At 35.0% G+C, this 26,392-nt stretch overlaps 1 protein-coding gene across 1 annotated transcript in view; it reads right to left on the reverse strand.

Annotated features, from left to right (window-relative positions):
* mre11 (double strand break repair nuclease mre11) overlaps positions 1 to 26,392 on the reverse strand; it is a 42,028-nt gene that overhangs the window by 3,922 nt on the left and 11,714 nt on the right. Inside the window, exon 3 of the mRNA XM_090403933.1 lies at positions 17,934 to 18,887. Coding sequence (XP_090260059.1) covers positions 17,934 to 18,887 — 954 coding nt within the window. The remainder of the gene's footprint in view (positions 1 to 17,933; positions 18,888 to 26,392) is intronic.

The following is a 26,392-nucleotide window of genomic DNA, read 5'->3' on the forward strand; positions in this document are numbered from 1 at the left end:
CTTGGCTCCACAGACTCCATCATCATGGCTAGAGGTTTCAATGCCAAGCATACAGCTTGGTATAGTTCGCCCACCGTTTGTAGATCTCTCCTTGGCATTTTGCCAAGAATAGTCGATTCATGCTGAAGGGGAGAAAGAAATGAAGGATGCACAAATTGGTCGCCAACATGCGAAATCACGTGCTTTCTTGTCTGTCGCTGTACTAGTACTAGCTTGATTTTTGTTGTCACTTTTTTGCATTATTTTTTTATTATTAATTTGTATGATGGATCCAGTACAGTCAACAAGTTCTGTTGTTAAACGTTTCAGTAGCTCTTGCAAAAGAATATTGAATAATGTGCTGACATTCTGCAAAAAAAGAATCATCTCCTTGTTCCCCTTTCTCAAGTCATAAAACATGCAAGTGCAATTGCAGGCATATCAGGGTCAACTGTTAAAAGAATGTTGAAAGTTTATTTTCCACTTGGTTAGAGTATAATAAATTTAGTTTAATCCTTTATCCAAGTGTGAGCAAACAAAGTTTGCGCCTGAAAGTATCTTCAGGACTGGGTTAAGGTGGTACAGCACCAGGGCGACTCATTGCAAAGGTGGAGAAAGCTACCAACACTCCTATCTTAGTATCTCCTATAATGCAAAACACATCTCCTTGCGGATATGTCTAATGTTATGCATTAAGGGAAGGGCCACTACCCAGACCGGTTTCGACCTTTATTGAGGTCTCTTCAGTGGGAGCCAGGCCCAAGTCAAGATATCAGGCAGAAGCATTAGCAGGTCATCTCCACCTATAGGAATTGCCAATTGGTGTGCCACCCTTTTTTAATAAATTACTCTGGATTTAGAGAAAGATGTTGAAAGTTTATTTTCCACTTGGTTAGAGTATAATAAATTTAGTTTAATCCTTTATCCAAGAGTGAGCAAACAAAGTTTGCGCCTGAAAGTATCTTCAGGACTGGGTTAAGGTGGTACAGCACCAGGGCAACTCATTGCAAAATCCCTTAATGCATAACATTAGACATATCCGCAAGGAGATGTGTTTTGCATTATAGGAGATACTAAGATAGGAGTGTTGGTAGCTTGCTCCACCTTTGCAATGAGTTGCCCTGGTGCTGTACCACCTTAACCCAGTCCTGAAGATACTTTCAGGCGCAAACTTTGTTTGCTCACACTTGGATAAAGGATTAAACTAAATTTATTATACTCTAACCAAGTGGAAGATAAACTTTCAACATCTTTCTCTAAATCCAGAGTAATTTATTAAAAAAGGGTGGCACACCAATTGGCAATTCCTATAGGTGGAGATGACCTGCTAATGCTTCTGCCTGATATCTTGACTTGGGCCTGGCTCCCACTGAAGAGACCTCAATAAAGGTCGAAACCGGTCTGGGTAGTGGCCCTTCCCTTAATGCATAACATTAGACATATCCGCAAGGAGATGTGTTTTGCATTATAGGAGATACTAAGATAGGAGTGTTGGTAGCTTGCTCCACCTTTGCAATGAGATGCCCTGGTGCTGTACCACCTTAACCCAGTCCTGAAGATACTTTCAGGCACAAACTTTGTTTGCTCACACTTGGATAAAGGATTAAACTAAATTTGTTAAAAGAATTCGTAGGGAATCAAAAGGTGAAGGTAGGCCAAAATTTAAATCTCCTAAAAAAAGTGCCAGAGTAAAGAAAACCATCGAAACCGTAGCTTTGAATGATTTTGATGTAGACGTTATAAGAACTATTCACGAATTTTATGTGGTCGAGAAAAGAGTGCCAACTGTTCCGAAATTGATTCCTGTGCTTAAAGAAAAAATTAATTTTCCTTGGAAAAGATAAACTTTAAGGAAAATACTTCATGAAATCAGATTTTGTTTTAAAAAGTCCCAGAAAAAAAGAAAACTTATCATGGAGCAAAGTGACATTGTTTTATCTAGACTGCAGTATTTGAGAACAATAAGACGTTTCAGGGAGGAGAAAATACCGATTGTGTATCTAGATGAAACTTGGATTGATAGTAATTTAACTTATGGAAAATGTTGACAGTCTAAAGAAGAATGTGGAGTGCTACAAACCAGAAATGCCTCGCGGTGCATAATAATTTTGTGTGCAGGTGGAATAATGGGTTTTTTACCGAATTCAAACTTACTATACAAAGCCAATTACCATAGACAAATGAATTCTACGATCTTCGAAAAGTGGGCAGAAGAAAAACCGATTCCAAACCTTCCTAAAAATGCTGTTGTTATAATTGATAACGCTTCATATCACTCTATTCGATTAAACAAAGTTCTAAATTGGTCTAATAAGAAGCAAGTTCTTATGGATTGGCTCTCTGCAAATAACATTTCTCATTCCCCAGATATGCGAAAAATTGAATTGCTTAATTTGGTCAAAAGAAACTCGTCCACAACTAAACTATTTAAATTCGACACGATGCTCAAAGAGCATGGATTTCTAGCTTTGAGGCTACCACCATATCATTGCGATATTAATGCTATTGAGTATGTTTGGGCAGAAGTGAAAAGTTTCATTCGCCATCGCAACGTAACTGGAGATATTGACATGTCGAAACTTTTTAAGCTTTCAGAACAGGTGATTGAAAGTATTACAGTTCAAAACTGGGGAAAATATTGCTCACATGTCACCTCATTGGAAAATATGCATTGGGGCAGAGACGGAATTATCGAAGAATTATGCGAACCTTTGGTGATCAGTTTAAGTGAAAGTGATGGCGATTCGGACATGATAATGGTATTTTTTCAACCTTTTTTTGCATGGGTTTGTTAAAAGAGTCACAACAAGTCATAAATAATTAATCGTTTTAGGACATTAAAGTGTCTCAGTTCTCTCAACTGTAAGTAAGTTTAGAATATCTAAGTTCATTTGAAAAAATTTCTGTTTTTCTGTATAATTATTTTTATTTTATAGAAAACTTTCTTAAAAATAAACTTAGTTAAATTTTTGTTTTATGCTATACCTTTTTTAATTTTGTTAATACTCTATGTACATTTTTCCAACTGTTATACAAGCAAAATAGTTACACTTTAAAAACTACAATGTTTGTAAAAGAAAAGCTAAATTTTCCGACCTGTAATAAACAAACACATCCCAGAAGATAGATTGATTACCCTATTATCGGAATGGATTCTCCTTTTTCTGACATGCACAGAAGTGTCGAGGGACCTCTAATTGGTGGGCGAACTATATAGCTCCGCAATCAATGACAAAGGCCGCACCCTAAACCATTACTCAACGCAAAATTCTATTGTTATAGCCGGACCCACAGAGCCCACTCATCACAGTCCAACTGGAAGGAAGCTCAGACATACTGGACATCGCAATCCTCAGAAACATCAGATACCAATACCAACTGGAAACGCTAAACGAATTATTATCTGATCACAACCCCATTCTGCTCAAGATCGGTACACAAGAACATTTCTCTCCTCCACACTCTTTTATATCATGAGAAAAGCACCTCAAAAACTCTCTCAGACCACATTGGCCCAGCACTCATTATCCATGACAAAGAGAAGATAGATATAGCTGTCAACAACCTCACTTACCAAATTAAAAAAGCACTAACTTCAATCACACAAACCACAGTTTTTCATTCCAGTGGTCAGATCCCTGAGGAAATTATGGACCTGATCAGACTGAAAAACAGAGCCAGAAAGAGGTACCATAACACAAAAGCCCTACAAGATAAAACAGCTCTGGATAATTTAAATAGATAAGTCCGGGAAGCTTTACAAAAACATCGAAATCAAGATTGGGAAACCAAACTGAACAATCTGAACCCAGAGGATAACTCCATCTGGAAATTCTTGAGAACCCTCCACACTAAAAGGCAACTCATACCCCCAATTCAGACCAAGAAAGGAGCAGCTCACACTGACCAAGAAAAAGCAGAAGCTTTGGTTGACAATTTGGAAACTCAGTGTAACCCCTCTTACAAGAATTTAAACATCAATCTAAACACCACAGAATCAGGCAGATCATAATAGAACAAAAGGAGAAGGCAGATCCCATCACACCCACCTCTCCAGCAGAAGTTATAATATCATAACCCACTTGAATAACAACAAGGCTCCAGGTCCAGACAGAATCACAAACAGAACAATCAAACTATTCCCCAGAAAAGCCATTGTGCACCTAGTCAATATTATCAATGCTATCCTCAGATTCAAATATTTTCCCTTAGCATGGAAAATGGCTGACATCATTTTTCTGAATCCAAAACATTAGGTATTATGTTTAAGTTCAGTCAATGTAGAAAGGTTTCACAATTCTCTTTATAAGTGCCCTATAAGGAATCTACTTCTACTTGGGAAGAAAAGCTTAGTTTTCTATGTTTAATCAATATGACATATTCTGCTGGGCCAGACTGTTCTGATTCATGATACTGCATGTAAGATTAATGTTCTTCACGATGGATGGCTGCAAATCTGCCAAACTTGTCCAAAGTAAGAAAGCATACGAGCATGGAATCTGGTAGATACTGGAAAGGCTAAGTGGATAAAGTTTGTCTTTAGGTGAAGAAAGGATGCTATAATATTAAGAGGTCTTAGAACTTTAGCTATACATTCAGAAATTCCTTTAACCCCCCCCAACTGGCCAGGACATCTATAGACGTCCAGCTAAATCTGGATATGATTCTGTAACACCTATTGAATAACATGGATAAGAAGTGCAATTCGGTCTCATTCTTTATCCACCTCGGCCAGCAGGGGTGTTCATATAAGGGAGCGGAATCTGATATCTTCAGGAGATCTAGAGATGGTTGTCTAAAGCTTTAACAACTTTCTTACTAAAAGATTCATAGTCATTTTTCATAAAACAGATTTGATGTAATTCAATTGTTTTTTGAAAAAGGTGTTCAGCGGAACAAATATTATGAGCGTGATGTAACAAGGTTTTAATTGTTCCAATCTATTGATTAGGATGATGAGAATCAGCATGACCAGGGCCGGCTGGTGGTGTGTGCAATATACGCAGGCACCGCAGAAGAAAAGACACCTAAAAGATGTCAAAAAATATGAGATAACAGTTTAAACGAATAACGAATGGTACATATAATTATGAATGCATGTCGTCTTCCATTCGGGCCCCTTTAGATCTTCCCGGAAACAAACAAATAAATTCTGAAATTGTATCCTGGACCCGACTATATCACTGTAATTTTTGATTAAAATTTACGAAAATAAACTTAAAATAGTTCTTCTTTATTTTTTGATGTATCATAAATCAACTTATGATTAATTGTTGAGATCCATGTAAAAAAAAATTTGTATAAGCAGGACTAATCCGTAGGTAACATTATACTGTAAAGCGATTTTCATTTGTTTTTCATTTCCTGTTCGTTTTATTCACACTTTATTCAAAAAAAAACTTTTTTGGAAAGGTGCCGAACATTAATCGCACACACAGGAAAAAGACTAGGCGCCGGCGCTGAGTATGACCTTCTTTTCTAAAACAGAAAATTATAAAATACCATCTGGTTGATGAAGAATTAAAATATTTAAAAAAAGCTAGCTGATTTTTTTTCTTCTTCTAATGAAAACCGAATTAAAATTTTATTGAAGATCATGCTAAATAGGATTGGGGCCAAAGTTGAGGCAGAGATACCCGAGGAACAAGCTGGTTTTAAGAAAGGCAAGGGCACCAGAGATCAGATCCTTTGCCTTAGACAGATCATAGAAAAATATAAAGAATTCAGACTTCCTCTGGTAATGTGTTTCTTAGACTACTCTAAAGCTGTATTGAGCATGTGAAACTGTGGAAAGTAATGAAAAGAATGGGTTTTCCTCTACACACTATCAGGTTGATAGCCAACTTGTATAAGGAGCAACAAGTCGCGGTAAGAACAGGTATTGGATTGACTGACTGGCTTCAAGTTGGAAAAGGAGTTAGGCAAGGATCTTTACTTTCCCCTCACTTGTTTAGTATATATGCGGAGGACATCATGCGTGAAGCATTGGATGAGCTCAGGACAGGAATTAGGATAGGGGGTAGATTGATCAGTAATCTGAGGTATGCTGATGATACAGTACTCCTTTGTAATGACATGGAAGAACTAGGACTAATTCTTGACAAAGTTAACAAGATCAGTAATAACAGAGGGCTTCAACTCAATCCTAGCAAGACAAAGATTATGGTTCTCAAAGGAAATACAAACAGAGAAGCTACTGAGAAACAAGTGTACCTTAATGGAGAAAGAATTGAGGAAGTCAGCAAGTTTGAGTACCTGGGATCCATTATTAATGTGAAGAATTGCTGTTCAGAAGACGTCAGAAAAAGGTTAGGATGGCTAAAACAATCAGAGATAGTCTAAAACTGGAAGGATGGATCTATCTCCATGGAAACAAAGTTGAGAATTTTGGATGCAGTTGTTTTTCCAACAGCGACTTATGGATGTGAGACTTGGAACCTAAAGAAGTCAGATAAGAAACGGATATCTGCTTTTGAGATGTGGTGTTACAGAAGGCTGTTGAGGATATCATATACTGAAAGGCATACAAATGAATGGGTGTTAGAAAAGATCAGCAGAACTTTAAGGCTTCTTAAGGAAGAAAGTTAAAATATTTTGGACACATAGAAAGGATGAAAGGGGGACTTCTCAGAACAGTAATAGAAGGTAAAGTTCATGGGAAAAGAGGCAGGGGTAGACCATCAATGAGATGGATGGATGGCATGTGTGGAGTGACTGAGCTTCAGAGAGTTGAGGCCACCAGAAAAGCAAATAACAGGACTGCATGGCGAGGCCTGGCGTGGCACATCACCGAGCATCGGAGTGACCATATGGCATCTGTAGATGTCCAGTGAAGATAGCAGTAGTAGTAATGAAAACCAAATTCTCAGATTCTCAGTAATTATTTTTGAAATGAATAGTTTTCAATCTGATGATGAACCTTTCCATATTGCAAATATCATCTATTATATTATTATTTGTGACATCTCCAAGGAGTCCAAAGACTAATCAAGGGAGGACACCTACACCACTACATTGAACCTCGGCTACCATCATCATCATCTACAACAGCACCATCTACTGACCACCACCACTAGTATTTTTTGTCTGTAAATTGCATGTGTTCTGAAGGGCCAATTTGTCTGTATGCGAGATGAAAAACACAGGTTTCCAGGAGAAAAAAAATCCCTGCTACTTCCGTATGAGATCAACTGACTCACCTTCAATTGAAAAAACCCATATGAAAATTCTTCCTGTCATGATGAGAATCAAGTTTAGGCCTTTTCCAATCCACGGGTACAATGTACTGTCATTCATCCAATTGCACTACAGAGGCACCTATTATTACTATATATATATATTACAATAAATTAATAATATATATTATTGTAAATTTATTTATTTTTTAAATAAATGGGAATTTTAATGACTGTCTATTATCTTATTAATGCTTTAGTGGTGTTTTTTCGAAAATGATTCTTTTATTGTAATTTTATAGTGTTCCATTATTGATGTATTGCAGATGTCTGAGGCAAAAATTTTACAGCTAATAAATTTATTTCACATAAGTTTAAGTTTCTGTCTTTAATTTTTCTATCTATATAGTGCAGTCAAATTAAAGGTTTGAATGTAGCTTCACTAAGTGCTTTGTAATTATAATGAACCATCAAAAAATTGGCCAAAGGAGCAGAAAGGGAGTAACCTGTTGCAGTCCCATTAATTTGTATATATTTTCTTGCCAAGTAAAATAACTCACATACATAGCAAATTTGAATAATTAAAAAATAATGGGAGAGAAGCCTGGCTTTATTAAATCATGAATATCTGTTAGTAATACATTAGTAAATAATGATGTGTCATTAAAACTGACCATTATGTCCGAATTTTTAAGAATTCAATTTTTACTAGATATTTGAAATGAACCTTTTTTTTTTAAATAAAAGTAGAGGAGTTATGGTTTGATGATTTGGCCATGTGACCAGAATGGGAACAGAAAGACTACCATCTAAAGCCCTGAATACAACAATGGACGGCAAACGATCCAAAGCACTGCCCTGAATTAGATGGATAGACAAAATAAAAGAGGACCTGAAAACCAAATCACAACAAGCGACACCAAACTGGACAGAATTGTTCGGACTCTCCCAGAACAGACAGAAGTGGAAAGAGTTCATTCAGCATCATCATCATCCACATAGATGATGGAAGAGAGAAGAAGAAAAAGAGGAGTTAACTGTGAGGGGAGCAAGTCACTTAACTGTTGGGAAATTCTTTCTTTCAGGTCTAAATGGTGATCAGCAATCATTATGAATAAGAATTAAGACACTACCATGTTAAATAACTTTAATTAAAATAATATTCAATGTTTTCTTGCCAAGTAAAATAACTCACAAAAATAGTAAATTTGAATATTTCAAAAATATCAGGAGAGAAGTCTGGCTTTATTAAATCAAGGAATATACACACACACACACACACAACAATGAATCACAAGCAACATACTAGAGTGGGCTAAGAATAACTGCTTGATTAACCAATGACCATAGCCTGATCGCTGGTGAAAAAAATAAAATAATTATCTTAGTAAAACTAACTACATCAGTAGTTCTTCATTGGTTAAAGTCTTGTTACTTTAAACTTCTGATTGCTACCTGAGGATTACTGTGTTATTATCCAATTATATTTCTCTTCTTTTGGTCTTATTTGTGTGCGAAATGTATCTTTTTTTTTAGATGTTATATAAGTCATGGGTGAGGCATCCAAATCCTTGGGACTTTGAGGCCATAATTTTTGTTGAAGTTTGGTTAATTGATTCATTTCACAGGCTTCCTTGAATTTACATTCATACCACGTTTTGATCTGATTGCAGCCTGTTTCATCTAGGTACAGGTGCAATGAATTTGGTATACACTTGGGTGGACAATGGAATCTTTAGAAGAGATTAATATACTTTTTATTTTCATTGGTAGTTTAAATGCAGCCATAATGTTTTATTTTTGTAGTGTATTGTCTCTTCTTTCATATATAGGAGATGGTTGTGGCTTTACTGTATTAATTTTTAGTTTTGATTGCATTTTTGTGAAGGATTCATATTCATTTTTGAGAGCCTGCTCATCAGAGCAAATTGTTAAGGATGTCTTATTAGGGTGCTGATAACACCTAGTTTTGTGTGTATGATGGTGGTATGGGTCTCTGTGTATGTATTAGCCTGTCGGTGTTGGTTTATGTATAGTGAAGGAGACAGCTTTATAACTTATTCAGCCACCTTAACCTGGTGTTAGTAAGATGGGGTGTCACAGACCCCCAAAGATTTTAAACTAACTATAACTTTTTAACAACGCATGGCAGTGGGTCATGCCTCAGTATTGCTCGCCCTCCCGTAACCTGCTACTCGATGCCATAGATGACAGGCTGTTGTGTGCAAGCAAGTTTAGTGTGCAGAGGTGTAAAGTGTGCTGGGGTCCACTAGACCCTACCTTACCAAAAGTGTGACTATATTTACTTCTGAAACGTAAGTTGTTTTCATGTATATTCTACTAAAATATTATCGTTACTGCTGTGTCTTCTATATTTTTACATAACAACTATAAGCAAATATGTTTTCATATTTAGAGGGTATTTTTAGTATAATATGTTTTGTTTTACCAGATGAGTTACAAGCAGGAAGAACAGAGGTTACGTCAAATTATAGGTGATGCTTTGACAGACGAGGAGCCTTTTAGTGGAGATGATGATAGTGAAATTGATTTAGAATTAGTCAGTAACCACGAGTCTGATACAGAACAAGACTGTGAGGAAGAATCCACTAATATCAATTAAAAAGATATGGATTTCTATAATACACTACATTGTTTCTTTTCTGTTCTCAAATGTACTCTAGGCACCCACATAATTCAAGGCTCTCTTCTGACACATTCCGGTTATCATACCATTTACTTATTGATACCCCTCTCCCCAGCTCTGCATTATCATACCTACGTCAACACACTCACAATCTTCCCTCTGTCCTCTGCAGTACAACTTTAAGCATTAACTTCAGATCTCTTTCAATTTGATTCACACCACCTCTTAAGTCATATGTAACCACCATCACATTCATCTCATTTACTCTTTCACCTTACTTAATTTTCATAGTCACAGTATCATTCCACCAGGCAAACACTCCTCTGGCACTCTATTTTGCACTTCATAGATCACTCAATCTCCTACCACTCTATTCCTTTATTGCTTCCTTGCTCACCTGCATCTCTCTTTTCTTGCTCTTTCACTTATCTGCCTTCCTGTCACCTCACATCTAGCTCCCGTACTGTCTTGCCTTCTTTGTATTTCCTCTCTTTCCCTTGTTCTCATATTCTTTCTTCTTCTATCATTCACACAATTCTCACATTGCTCATTCCCTTCACATCGATTCCTTCCAGTCTCTTAATCTCTTCTTTCATATTTCTTAAACCATTCCGCATACGTTCTACTTCTATCAGCAGATCTCATTCTCTCTCTCGCTCTCTGAAAGATTTGCTCTTACTTGACATTCATCCTTCCAATCAACACCATCTTTCAAACCTATCTACACTCCCTAATTTTATATCCTTATTCATATGCTGCTAGTCTTCCTCGACCCCTGTTCATGCTGCTCATCCCTCTCTGTTGGCATTTACTCATTTCTGACATAATGCGGCCAAAGTCTGTTATGCTAATTTCCATATCACCAAGCTCTTCACATTTTTTACATTTATGTAGAAATACACTCTCCAGTCTCTCACATGCCATATTTCTAACTGTCAGGATGCAAACATGCCACAAGTGAAGCACCATATACCACAAAATTTTATACAGGGTGTCCACATTGGACCTCCCGAGCTTCAACATGTTACTACTACTTAAGTGAATGGACCATGGTGTCTAAATTGTAGAAATGAGAAGGAACGCTCATCAAGTTTTTGCAAAAAAAAAATCAGTACACTTCCATGTGTGCTCCTTTAATAGCACGCACACTGTCAAGTCGATAGTCTACCTTTGACCAGGTTTGCTGAAGCACATGTCAGGGGTGATGGAGGACACAGCAGCAGAAATGCGATGTTTCAGGTTCTCTAGCTATCCATTTAGTTGCATAGACTGTGTCCTTCACATACTTCCAAAAGAAAAATCAAGTGGAGTAAGATCCGGCGATCGTGGTGGCCAGGGAATCAGTCCTCCACATCTGATCCACCACTGAGGAAAGACTCTGTCAAGAGTTGCATGGACCTCCAAATGCCAGTGTAGTGTGCCACCATCTTGTTGAAAGAGGATGTGCGGTTGTAAGTCTTTGGTGGAAAGACAAAATTTTTCAGCATGTCGAGGTAAATTATTCCATCGATACTGCTTTCCACAAAAAGAAATGGGCCAATGATATCATTTTGCATTACACCACGCCAGACGTTTGGGACTGACTACCTTGGGACTGTCATGCACATGTTCCATGACAGAGTGAGGATTTTCACTGATATTGTATCTGTTCACTTTTCTGCTGACATGAAAAATGACTTCATCTGCAAAGCAAATCAGGGAAAGAAATTCTGGATTCTCATCAACACATTCCAGAATTTCAGCTGCAAACATTACCCATTGCGGCTTATCATTTTGGTTGATTTCCTGCAACACCTGCACTTTGTACGCGTATAGATACAACTTATGATGGATGACCTTGTGAATGGAGGAGCAGGCAAACTGAATTGCAGTAGCAGCCATTATTCAAACACTGCACAAAGAACACTGACAAAATATTCTAAAATATTACGTTGAAGTACAAATTCAACAATTTTAAACTATCCACAGACAATATGTTCAATCTAGATTAGACTCACTGTAAATTTAAAGCAAAAACCCTAATAAATTATAACAAAAACTTTTTTTGCTTATCAATATCTTTTTTTTTTTACTGCAACTAGTTACCACATCCTTATCTTCTGGCAGATGTTATGTAACATATGTTTGTAAAAGTATATATAGGTAAAATATTTATATATGTTTTTAATTTTTTTATTGATTGATTAGAAGGTATCAGAAAGTCACGATGGTGTATTGACTCCAAAATTTAACATGCCTTATATTCCAAACGTATGAAGCTCAAGTTTTATATAAAAAAAAAAAAATTAATATTTACTGTAAACAAATATATATGTACAACAGATACAATTCTACATGTTAAGTTAAAATCAGTAACTAATAATTTCTAATATGTTATATGTCTAACTTTTAAATTCTTATTAAATACAAATTATCATTATATAGCCATTCTACAGATTATACAGTATGAGCTCAGAAAAAAAAAAAATTCTCTCATTCTCTGACTTTCACAGTTAAATTCAACTCTGAGGAATGGCATCAAATACTATACAAATAAAAATATACATAGCAGTCAGCTAAAAGTGACATAGTTTCACTTGACTAGATAAAGAATGTAACATCCTTTGCAGTATTTATCTCATTACTCCTTTATTATTTTTAATTTTCTACTCATTTATTCAGTCTCTCAAATTCTTTAGATCATAATAAAAGATCAAGACCTGGCATGACTATTATGCTTGTATACATCTTCTTCTAGGAAGCAAGTTTGATGAAAAACATCTTTCTTTCATTTCCTGAGAGCATGAAGATATTCAATCTGATACTAGGCGTACTACATTTTGTATTACTTGCTTTCTTGCTTACATAGCTACTTGCTTTCCCATAGCTGAGAAATCAACAAGTTTGTGATAAAATAACATTACTTGTGATGATATCAATCATCACAAGTAATGTTATCAGTTGGTTTATGTTATATTTACTGAAGTATGTGTTTTTTATATTGATAGTCATGATTCATATTTTGTTAACTTTTTTGTGTGAAGGCAGGGGTATTCATTTTTCAGTGGTTTTCAGCAGTGGTGTTTTTGCAAATGGGTATTGTTGTACTTTTTCATGTGTGTTTTTGTTTGTAGTGATGGCATGTTTATTTTAATTAGTTTTTCATTTTTCAAGAGGTGATGTGGTATCTTGCTGTTTTGTGTTTATTTTTCTTAAAGCGCCTGTTTCTGTATGATTAAGTGATATCATGTATGATATCATCGGTGGGTGTACTTTTTCCAAAGCCACAAGGTAGAAGTGTTTGTTAGTGTGTTTCTAGTTTCTGATACATGCATTTCCAGTATTGGCTTTTCTTAATTATGTCTGTTTTTTGTTTCCATAAAGACAGTGATATATTGGTTTCACTGAGTGTAAAAAATGAGGTTAGATTTTGAGGGCCACAGGTATTTGGTTCTTGGTTCCTGCATTTTTTGTATTGGCTTTTTTTCTTATTCCATTTCTGCAAAAGTGGTGATATGTCGGTTTTACTAACTTTAGTAAGTGTGAGTAGAAGTGTTTCTACTCACACTTCTTTCTTATTCTTACATCTTATAAATGATGGTTGCAGCAATAAAACATTTGTTCCTGTTTTTGGTTCATCTTTTTCTGATTTATAAACAGTTACCAGCTAGTTTGCCCTCTGTGTCTAGAGTCACTGAGTTAAGTGTGAATTGTAACAATATTATATAACAATATTATATATTGTATTTTTCTGTCAATATAAACAGAAAAATACATTTTTAGAGGTAAGTATATATAATTTAATATTATTTTACTTGTTAGTTTTACAATTTTTTTGCTTTTAAACTGAAATAATTTAATTTAGGATTAATTAGTTGATTTTTAATAAAATATGCCTGTCAATTTTTTTATATATGAAATTGTGCTAAAAACTATTAATTCTGAATACCTTTTTTTCCCCCAAGAATTAAAGATCATTAAAATCGATGCAAAATGTAAATAATGTATTTATAGTTTATATTGACAAATAATTACATAAAAAAAAGCTAAAAGACTTTTATTGATGTAATTATTTAATTAAATTAATAAATATAAAAATTTATTCATGTAATTTGTTTTCAAGCTTTGCCCCCCCCCCCCCACCCGGAAAATTTTCTGCTGACATACACCTATGCATACAATCAAATTGACATGGAATTTGTAGCAGCGTGGGTTACATAACCCACACAACAGAACACCCAACCGAAATGGGCACGTGACGCCACTGATATACACACACACACACACACACACTAAGGGGACTTTGTCCCCCCCCCCCCAAGTTCCAGGCTGATAAGCTGGTTCTCTACTGTTTTGAAACATCCAACAAATTGTTGTATCATGAAGGCAAACACATTGTTGGACGTTTCAAAACAATGAAGAGAGAAAAAATGTGACATAAAAACGTTTCAAATTTTGGCTTATCTTTTTATATATATAGAGTGGATATATATATATTAATGCCAGAAGCATTAGCAATAATAGAAGGGAATTTTTGGCATTGGATGGTGCAACCAAGTTATGCATTAGTGAGACTTGGTTGAAAGAAGATGTAGTTAATGGATAGAATGTGAGAGATATAGTTTTCAACGAGGATAAAGACAGGAGGAAGAGTACTGCTGATGACATCAGATGAACTGTTGCAAAAAAAGAGTAGGTCAGCAGGAGGATAGATAAGTACAAGGAAGTGCATTTGAAGCTATCTTGTGTGTATATGTATAAGAGATTGAGAAGGCTACAAAAATACAGTGAATTGTTACTATAGGTCAAGGATATAAGGAAAGATGTGGATGACTTGCATTAGCAAATCATTATGATAAGTGTAAGCCAAGTAATTATTTTGAGGGACTTCAACTGTGGGGGGGATGGAGAATGGAAGGAGGAAAGATTATATGATGAAAAATATGATGAAAAAAATTTAATTCATACAAAGAGATAATTATGACAACATGTGATGGAGGGGGGGGGGGGGTTGAGAGTTCTGTATCTGGTGAAGGCATGCAAGGATCTATCCATAACCAGTTGTGGAGCATAATCATGTATTCTTCACTTGGGAGGTTACAAAACATGGAATTTTCAGTTAAGAAGGGGTATATGTGGAAATACAAGGTAGGTGACTTCAAGCTGCCTCGTAAGCTTGAAGCAGTGCTTCAAGCTTACGAGGCAGCTTGAAGCACTGCACAGCATAAGAATCTGCAAGGGAAAGGTATTAACAGTGCATGGGAGATGGTCAAGTGATATTTGAATGAAACAATACCATATCCAGGATCAAGAAGATATATCAGGTAGGAGTTAATGAAATTGATGCATATCAATTTCATTAATTGATGATGATGAAAGTAGCAGACAGAATAGCTGAGTTATGTGATCATTCTGCAAGGGTGTATCATCTAAGATGAAAATACTGCAGTGACAGATATGACAGGAACTGATGGGTATCTGATGAGCTAAATACAAGAATCTAAATGCAAAATATGACCAAGGAATTAGATGGGACAGGCCTGTATTAATATGCAGAAATGCAAAGGATTTGGAAATGCTACTGACTACACTTGTTTAACTTATTTCTCAGCTCAGTAGTCTTCCTTGGAGATTTTAATGTTCATGATGATCTAAGCAATGATCTATAGAAAATCATTTCACAACCTGACAATCCTCTCCACTCAACTTCTATGACACATGGAGAAGTGTCAACTAATCAGTGACCACCAATAGGGATTTTGCAAATCAAGATCCATTGCAGATCTCCTTGCCCAGATCACCAACCTGCGGACACATGTCACAAAAAAGGTTTTGGAGAAACCTGTGCTATTGCACATTACATTTCCAAGGCATTTGATAGGGTTTGACATGTCTGCTTTCTTTCCTTCATAATTGGATTGCCAGTTTTCTCTCAGGTCATTCGTTACATGTAATGATGGAAGGTGCTCTCCATCAGATTTTCCTATTAATGCAGGTGTTCCTCACTTATTTAACATAAACTAACACTGTTATTTCACTTATCCTCCTCTTATACATAAATGACTTGCTCTCCCTAACTTCAAATCCCACCCAGTTTTACTGATGATAATCTCCACTCATCCTATTCATATAACAACACCTGCAGCTGAAACATCTCAAGCTTCAAGATCATCTATAATTCCTCTAAACAATGATCTCTACAACATCATTTAATAGGCAATAACAGCCTTCTCATCTTCAATGCTTTTGAAACACACTTTTATCATTTTTATCTTTGCTAATGCTTTTCTTAGCCTTTCATGGCATAATCACATTACTTCTATAGCATCCTCAGTTTCCAAAAAAACTTTGCATCCTTTTACTCTTCATATCCTTTTTCAACCAGTTAATTATTCTATACAAATCCCATATCTTCCACACCTTGGAATAATGGTCTCCCATTTGAAGTTACCTCTAAACCTCTCTTAAAATTCTTGATATTGTTCAGAATAGAGTGATTTGGTTGATTGATGATTCCCTCTTTCACAAAGTCTCTTCAGCAACTATTTCACTGGTCATTTTCCATATTCTGACTGTTCTACAGATATTCTATAAGCACAAGCCAGCAGAACATTATGGCCACTTATTACCTACAGCAACATGAACTGCCCAACATCCTTTTACAGTTGCTGATGATGCATTGAACCAGATACTCTAAGATGTCTTTCATTCCATTTACATCAGTTTAATGAAATAGCCTTCCCCATGAAGTATTACCCAAGCACTACGACCTGAGCTCTTCAAGAAGAATACCAACAGATTATTTTGCTCTTGATCCCAGCCCACATATGCTACCCATTTGCTATAGGCCCTGAGGTCTTCATGTGTGGAAGTGATATTTAAAAAAAGTGACAGATATCAAAGAGTTATTTATGTGAGGAAATGCTGTCACTGAAGAAAAAAGTAGAGCTCTACAGAACTGAATACTGAGGTTACAACTGTTCAATCTTTATGTTAATGGCATTATGAATGGCTTGCAGAAGAACATGCACTTGATTGCACATGATGGGAAGCTGAGGAGGATTATCAGAAGTAATACTGATCATAGGTAATACTGATTATCAGAAGTAATACTGATACAAGGATCTTCAGGGAGGTTCTGAGGAGACTGGAAAGGTAGTCAGATAAGTGTGAAGATGCCAGTTTAATGTGATTAAGTATGGAGTTTCAAACTTTTGGACTCAGCGGTTGGCTAGTCTATTAGAAATGAAGTCAATAAGCCTGCGTATTATGTTCGTTAATTGCATGTGTTTATCAGTAGTTCAAATTAAAGTCTTTCCATATATAGGGGAATGTCACAATGTTATTGTAACATTTTCCTTCATTTTGAAAGAATGCACTGACCGTATATTTGTGTTACTGCAGTAAAGGAGACAAAAGGATCTAGGGGTAATGGTTGACAGGAAGTAAAATTCTAGGGACATGTTGCAAATGTTCTTAAGACTATCCAGCAGATTTTTTCAATGGCAAGAAAGAACAATGACAGCTGAGATAAGGATGTAGTGGTGTCACTGATCACCGATTCTTTTGGTTAATTTTTAAAAGTCCAACATGCTTCTGGACACATCTGTACAACTGCACGTTTTGTCAGCTGGATTTCAAGAGAATTTAGGAAAACTTACAAAGAGTACAAAGGTGAATAACAAAGATTTCAGAGCTCTGAAATGTTGACTGTGAAAAAAAATCAAGGAAATATAATATGCAGAAGGATGCTTGCCAAATGGATGCTGTGGAGACTTTTTTAAAAGGGGAATCATCACCAGAAGTTGTGGAGGGAAGGTGGGGAGTGAATACGGAGGTCTTAATTAGATTTAGTAGATTTTTTTTGTTTGGATAGTGAATGGATGAAATGCTTTGCATAAGAAGGAAATAAATGCCTTCAATAAATCAGAAATCATTCACAGTGAATGATTTCTGAATATGCCAGGACTGACTTTGCTGGACCTAGAGTGGAACTCCTGCAACCAGTCTCTGGAAGTTCTGTACAATGTAAAAAGTATCACAAATCAGAATACTGAATTTCAGAGTCACATGATGAATATGCATATGTTTCACATTTCAGTATTTTAATATAATATATATCAACAATTGATTTAACTGTTTTGTTTCCATACCTGAGCGATTTTCAGTGGCAGCCAATAATAATTCATCAACTCTTTCCCTACAGTACTCCATAACCTTATCACTAAAATCAGGATCAGTGGGATCAAGACCAATTCTGCTTAAGTCAATATCTTCAATGTAAAATGGTCTAACTGTTTCGAGAGGAATTTTAACCATATTAAAATTCTTTTGGTTAATTTTTAAAAGTCCAACATGCTTCTGGACAGCTTCTCCAGGGCAAAGTGAAGTAGCAACAGAACTACCCGGTTGTGAAATATAAAAATTTTGCTGTGAAATAAATTCAGGTTTAATGCAACATTCATGTTCATGTCCCCAAATTACTAAATCTAAAAAGTCATTCAAAAATTGTTCAGGTATATAATTGGATGGACCATGTTTGATACGATTTTGGTGTAAAACAAACAAATTAAACCATTCATCAGCATTTTCTTTAGGACGAAGCATTGACACCTTTCCATCCTTAAAAAGTCTGTGTAAGCGCTCATCTCGAATAGATCCAAGTCCATAGAGTGCAAGTTTAGTTTTTCCTTTCTGCATTAATAAAGGTGACATTTTTACATGGTTTAAGTTCATGTATTTTCCAAAATAATTCACAAGCCCACATACACTTAATAGATCCAATGCAGAAAAATTTCCAGACCCTGCAGGATCGTCATGATTTCCATGAATAGAAAATACAGGGATGGATATATTCAAATTAGGATCTTCATAGTTCACACTTGGAAAACTACTATACTCAAAATTTTCTGACTGATCACTAAGGAACTCTATTTGCACTGGCTGATCACCCATGCAATAATTTCTCAATAATCGAATGCATTCATGTAGTATTTTTCTTGAAGGCCTGTTTTCATGAAACAAATCACCACCAAACAAAATAAAGTCAGCATTATGGTCTTTTGCAATAATTAGAATTTCTTCAAAGGTTATTAAGGAATCCTCTCCTTCAAAAAACAGTAAAAATACATTAAAATTAAAAATTAAACAGTAAAAATACATTAAAATTAAAAATTAAACAGTAAAAATACATTAAAATTAAAAATTAAACATTAAAAATACAAGAATATATAATAATCAAATTAAGACTGTCATAATTCAAGCTTGAAAAACTAATATACTTATAATGCTGCATTCATGATAACAGATTTAATTTCAAATTTCAATATAAGTGAACCTTATTTCAGGCTATGAATATCAACAACTGTTACTGGAAACACATTAATGGAAATACTTTATGAGAGAGAGAAGAGATTAAAAAAAAGAGATTTTTTTCATGAACAGAAGATTCTGAAATAATTTGCACATAGAATACTAGATTGTTAAACCATAAATGTTAACAGTAAATATGAAGAGAAAACTGAAAATTTCTCAATTTATCCTATGTGGAATCATGGTGATTATTATTATTATTATTATGTGACACCTCCAGGGAGTCGAAAGACTCATCGAGGGAGGACACCTACTGTACAACTCTGTATCCACCACTTAATCCACCAACTGCAACTACACCATCTACTGCCTGTCACCACCACCACCACTAGTATTTCCACAGACAATCACAAACATCCATGCCCACGATGGGATTCGAACCCACAGCCTTTCGGCTGGAGAGCGGATACACTAACCACTCGGCCAACCAGGAAGGCTTATTACTTTATTATTATTATTATTTTCTTCTTTTTTTTTTTTTTTAAATTTCATTTCTACAGTAAGTCATGCAATATTTGATTAATTCTACTAATTGGTATTGAGTATCTGTCTTCCAACAAAACCCATGTGGTTCACGAAGTGGTAACAGCTCAGAAAATCAGACCTAGCTGTACATTTTGTTAGTTGGCCAACTAGCATACAAAAATTGGGTTATTTAGGGTATTCAGGTAGCATTTCACTTTCTAAACAATGGGCTAAAGGTCCAAAATCCCTCTACAGCAATGATAACTATAAAAATTTATACAATTTTCACTGCCTGATGTGGAATTACTGTCTTGCTTAGTGGGAGCCTGAGTTGGTTTGAAAAAGTTCCATGTCTGGTATCTAGAATAAAGTTCCCAGCTTATCTAACCCTCAACCCATCCATACTAAATGTGATATAGATTATGATCCTGTTATGGGTAGGAGTGACTTCAAAAAACTGCCATCACTGAATCCTCAAAAGGACAATAGGAACTATGGGCTTATCTCATGGGTTTTCCTTTCATAAAACAGACTGTAGCAGAAAACATGTAATTAACTGACATACAGGTCATATGGACTCATTTGCATCTGCCATAATTTCAGCCCAATAAACAAGTACCTAGAAAAATAAATTTTTCTTTTTGTACACAAATTACATGCTTTTATTGAAATTTATTTATTCTATAGTAAAAATAGTTTAACTGGATTTTTTTTTTGCTAATTTATTACACCATGCAAGAAGACAATAATAAAACCAGTGTTGTCAGCTAGGTGCATCTCATAAAATGTCCTAACTTCCAATATCAGCCAACTAGGATAGCAAGGAAAGGCAGTGGTGTAGCTAGATCTTTTGCTGCCCCTCTCAATACACACCAAAAATACTACAAAAAAGTCAAAACGATGTATAGGGAAATAAATTAAAACACTATGTTTATTTTTGAAGTAAAACTTTAATTTCAACATTCTAAAATGTTATTTTTCTTGCTTTTCTGTTAGTGAAATCGTCGATGAAATTGGCAAAGTCTATTTCACAGTAATGTAAGTAATTCTTAATTTTATTTAGAAAAACTCCTCTCACAGCTAGCAACACTTACAGCAATTTGAGGAAAATTAACAGTAGTATTACAATATTTGGAAATGAGTTTTTGAAACTGTATTTAGAATTAACCACAAAAGTTTAAAGTGCCACCCATGACGGACCCCCCCCCCTCCCATCTACACCTCTGAGGAAAGGCTTTCACTTGATTTTAGATAGGTAATTGGAAAATATATCAGATACTGCAGAACAGCATTCTCACTCCCCTCATCAATGAAAAAAATAATACCTGCATTAAAACAAATAAATAAACAAAATAATATTTTGAAAAGTATACAAGAAAATTACAATTTAACCCTCCGAGTTTCTTGATCATTGGGCATAAAAACATATGGCAAGCAGTTCTAAAGCTATTGAAAGAAACTGGAGGCTGTGAAAGTTTGGATTTTATTTCCAAGAAAAAAGAAAAGGTGCAACAACTTTCGCTTATTGTTGACTGCATTAAATGTGCAAATGCTTGTTAGATTTTTAATGTAGAAATTTGGTTTTCCACTCTTCTGATCATGCTGCATTTACAGTAATCTTATCTTATTCGTGTGGGGTTTCTCCCCTTTTTTGCAACTGTCCCTTAGGACTGGTTGAGCCCTCCTAATGAGGGATTAAGTATGTATTTTATGACTGTAAATGTGTGTGTATTCATGGGCCAGTTTGCCTGTTTTGAGGGATGATAAACCCTAATTTCCGAGTGAAAAAAAAAACCTTTACCTCCATATGAGACTAGCTAGCTCACCTTTAGTCGAAAGAGACCAGACTCACGTTATGGACAGGAATCAAACCCAGGTATTTCCAAACAAATGGGTTCATCTATACCGACTGAGCTGTGGAGGCTCTAATTTACAGTAATGATGGGATGCATATCTTCTGCACCAGCTAAGTTATGAAATAAATACTTATTTAGAATGATGATTGTATGCTGGTGAGAGTAATAGATGACAGCAAAACAAAAACCTTATGTATTGAAAGTACATAGGGTTTTTACTCAGGATTTGTTCACTCAAGCAGTGTGTTACTTAGAAATTTGTGTGTTTTCTCTCTCTCTCTCTCTCTCTCTCTGCAGATGGCAATTATTTTGACATCAGAATTGTACTATGTTAGTCTTACAGCAAAATAATAAATGGAAAATGATTATTTCTGCAACTACAAATTAAAGATGCCAAGAAATTAAATTCTTGGTTTCATCCTTCATCCAAATGTAGGCAAACATAGTAACTTCACGACTAGGCTACTACTCCTATATAAAGGCTAATGACTTCACATCAATTGCCTTAATATCCCATGCAGGGCACATATCCTTACAGACATGTATAATGCTATGCATTATGGGAAGGGCCACTACCCAGACCAGTTCCGACCTTTATTGAGTTATCATCAATGGAAGCCAGACCCAGAGGAGATACCAAAGTTGAGGTAATGCAAAGGTCATACTGGTTTTCAAGTTAGCTGTTAATACCATTTGATTTCCATACTAGAATTCTTCTTTTGTAGCCGATGTACCTGGTAATATATATATATTAAGATTTTAAAATAAACACTGATTTTACAGAAAAATATTGTGCAAGTAACACAAATGAGACAAATAAGAATAAAACATGAATTATACTTGAATACCACAATGATACAAGTATATTTTAGCAGTAATTTATCAAAAAGTTTCTATCTTCTTTAATATCACCAAATTCAAAACCTTTTACTCTGGTTTATTGAAATTTTTAGAAATTTTAAAATAAGAAAAAGCTAACTGGTTATGTTTGAGTTAACTGTTGTTGTTGCTAAATAAAAGTTAATACAATTGAACAGGCCTTATTTTACAAGTAAAATAAGGCATAAAGCATGCTCAAATGGTTATTGCTTTAGATTATGGAAAAAATGTGCTTACATAAAGCAGCTGGTCAATGTGAACCAATAAAAAGAAATAAGTATTAGGACACTGTCTGCATGTGTGTAAATCACCAGAGGGAAATAGCTTTAGTGTACGTATGCTGCTTCTATGTTGGGTGGTCCCATTTGCACAAAGCTTATATGGCATGTTAGTGCAACTTTTTCAGGATAATTTTATTTGTAAAGTATTTGTAAGCATTTGTGAAGTGTCTTGATATCGAATATCTCAAATGTCTCTAATGACAATAATTGTTGCCAAATATAGTACAAACACTGTAACATGTCTCTGTATTTCATTTAGTGATACAATAAAACTACTTGTTTTTCTTGCTTTTGGAGTATAGCATATGTTGAGATCGGAATGTTTTTCCTATTAATAAAAATGGAAAGAAAAGACCAGAATAAAAATGTTTTTCCTAGTATAGGAGCATTTTTATTCTGGTCTTCAGAAACAACAGACACAGTAAAAATTTATCTATTCCTGAATAGAAATTAATACTTCTATGTATTATAAGTGGATGATTTACAACAACAAAAAAATGAAGGTAGGATTCACAAAAGGGTGGATAATTCTGATGATGAATGAAAATTATTTATGTATCCCATTACTGTGTAAAAAGTGTATACTTATCCTCAGTAAACAAAAGGAAATTCTTAGAAAACCAAGCAAAATATAAATAAAACAGAGAAATAAATACACAACAAATTTTACAAGCTGCTTCACTGCTTCATCAACATGTATTCCTGCCATGTCTGAATTAATCATCGGATCAACATTATCAGCCAGACCTATAATTATTTACTGAGCTACCAAATGCATATACAACAGCTGTATTATTGGTTAGTATTTATACTTTGCAAACAAATCTCTTTCCTTTTCCTCGTAAGTTTTTTTTTTTTTAATTATGCCATCATAAATGCACATATGCATGTCTAGAATTTATAGCATTGCAGGCTATTTGCTCCACACAGCAAACACATATAATATCACAAATGTTAATTACTAATAATTCATTTGCCAGTGATGAAAATATTTCAATTTACAACTGTTCTTTCTCTCCTTTATATTTCCCATCCTCACATGGCTTATTAATGATGGTTCACATATTTATGTTAGTAATTCAAATATACCAAACAAATATAGCATTCTCCTCAATTACTGTTTTTAATATATCCTAAAAACAAACTTACTAGTTCTTCCCCACCCAAACAGATTTGGTTACAATCAAAGAATCATCATGATATGTGAGGTGTTTGCAGAAACATATGCATAAAATTTCCACATGGTACATTAACATGTTATGAAAGGACTTTTTTGTGTTTGTATGCCTTTACTAATACCAGTTTCTAAGTTAGCACTTGTGAGTTTCATTGTTTTTTGTATGATTGGCAAATTTTTTTTTGGTAGTACAGATTTATTGTCTTTATCTTATATCTAACTATGCTTGTATCCATCATGGTGGCCACCAGATCAAACATGTTATTGCCCAACCCACCATTTAAAGACTAAATTATTCATAGCATAGTCAAGGATGTAGAATATATGAATTCCATGGGTTAAAAATGTAACAGCTGGGGAACAAGAATATGTAGTTTGCATTAAACAGAGGCAGTGGGAAGCACTAAGGCCATAAGTGTTTTGATCTTAGGCTTCAGCAGCAGAGATAGTACTTTGGAAACAGTTGGCTGCTGAGTTGTAAATACCAGTAGTGTGCTAGAGGGTAAAGAGAATGTGAAAGATGTGTCTATGGATTTGACCTTGGCACAGTGTGGTAGAGGGAGATGTTTTGTCTGATGGCCATAATTGTGTGAGTGAATGTCAGGTGAAAGCAGGACGTGTGCAGAAAGAAACAGAACTGGTGAAAAGGGAAAAGGAAAGCATGAAGACCGAGTTGAGGAGGGTGAATGAAGAGATTAAAAGACTAGGAAGACAAAGAGAATGAAAGACGTGAGACAATGGCATGAGAGAACAAGGATGAAAAGAAGGTGAAAGAATGTGAGATGCAGTGAAAGGGAGGAAACTGGCCAAAGTCAAGAGAATGTGAGAGCAAGTAACAGAGAGATGAAAGGAAGGAGGGAAAGTGAAAGAGAAAAGGGGAGAGAGAGAGAGAGAGAGACTGGAAGCAGAAAGGGACTATTTTAAGACTTTGAATAACTTCTCTCATATTCAATAAGTGTATTAATTGACTCCCCACCATAGCAGTGTTGCTTAAATTCTGTTTGCTATTTCCATAATTAATTTGCCATCTTTGCTAAAAATTGTGCATAAATCGCTGAAATGTTTCATTTGTTCTATAGGCTCTCCATGCAGGTGTTTTCAATATTCCTGTCTACCTACTTTTGTAGTATTTGTCTTTTTTGCTCCTGACTTTTATACCAAATTTTTTATACCAGCAGATTTGCACTAGCTTTATCATTTGCATGAAGTAAAAGGCTGAGATTAACATCTCTAATTCTGATATCAGGTTTAACACAATTTTTCCTCAAAATGTGATCTATATCATCTATATAGATGATAAACTAACAGTATGCATCTGATTTTTCAAAGCAATCAGCTTTGAAAGCAAAAAGAAGGTACAGGAAGCCTTCTTCAACTCTAATTGCAGACTTAGATATAAAATTTATACTGGTCTGTATAAATGTCCCTTTTTTCACAATTCTAGTGTTTTTACTGGTCCCCACAATTTTAGGTCCTTACTGGAGATCTAAACAGCAGAGTAGGATACTAGATATATATAGAAATGTTTTGGAAGAATTTCAAGAAAAGAGCATAGCTAATAAGAATAGTAAATACCTAAAGAATTAAAAATTCATCAAAAAAAAGAAAGAAAGTAGAATGAATATCACAATGAGGAAATGGATAATGAGACTTATTTGTGTTACCTATTGGACTTACCTGTTCAGGACAAACTAGTTATTACTAACACCATATTCCAAGACAAAGATGTACACAAATTCACATGGACAGAAAACACAATAAAGTCTATGTTACTATTGTTGATAGCAATATCTTCATGTTGGTTCAGGACACAAGGTATACAGAGGATATGAAATAGGTATTGATCATCATTCAGTTTTGAGCAAGATAAAATTGAATATCATATTGAAAAAAAAAAGGGTGTAAAAAAGTTTTAAAAAGAATCAAAGTTGAGCAGTTTTCAGAGATGAACTATAGACTCAAGTACACAAATGTTATTCAAGAAAAACATAAGAGAGTTTGGAAACAAAACCCAAATCTTTGAGATTCGGTAACAGACTCTGAAGAAAACATTGATTCAACCAGAGAGGCATACAGTCAGGTTGTCTACAAGATAAGGTTGTTTATAGATGGTAATGGACTCAGGAAGTTAGAAAAATATATCAAAATTTCTTGGCAAGTAAGTTGGCAGATGCCCTAAAAGAATACAGAGGAAAACACAAGGAAGCTAAGCTAAGCTGTGTGTAAAAGAAGCTAAACAAAAGTAATGGGAAGACGTCAATAAGAATACAGACTATGTCAGGAAGGTGACAAAATGTTTCGGAGACTATTGGAAAAGCTTAGAAATGGAAGAGAGAGTACTGTAAAAGGAATTAGAGATGATAAAGGTAACATGAAAACTGATGATATTCTAGACATCTAGAGTAATCTGGAGCAGAAAGACAGCTATAACAAATGATATGTGAGCAGAAAAAGTTCAAATACAGAGGTATAAAAGCTTCACAGCAGCTACAGTGCATAATTCAGAAAGTCTGGTTAGAGGGTCAAACTTCAGATGATTGGAACAGAGCTTATTCCTATGATTTCTCAACTGAATGTAAGAA

Source organism: Typopeltis vanoorti, chromosome 14 (assembly GCF_054136105.1).
Source record: "Typopeltis vanoorti isolate ZY-2024b chromosome 14, IOZ_Tvanoo_1.0, whole genome shotgun sequence".
Taxonomy (NCBI): Eukaryota; Metazoa; Arthropoda; class Arachnida; order Uropygi; family Thelyphonidae; genus Typopeltis; species Typopeltis vanoorti.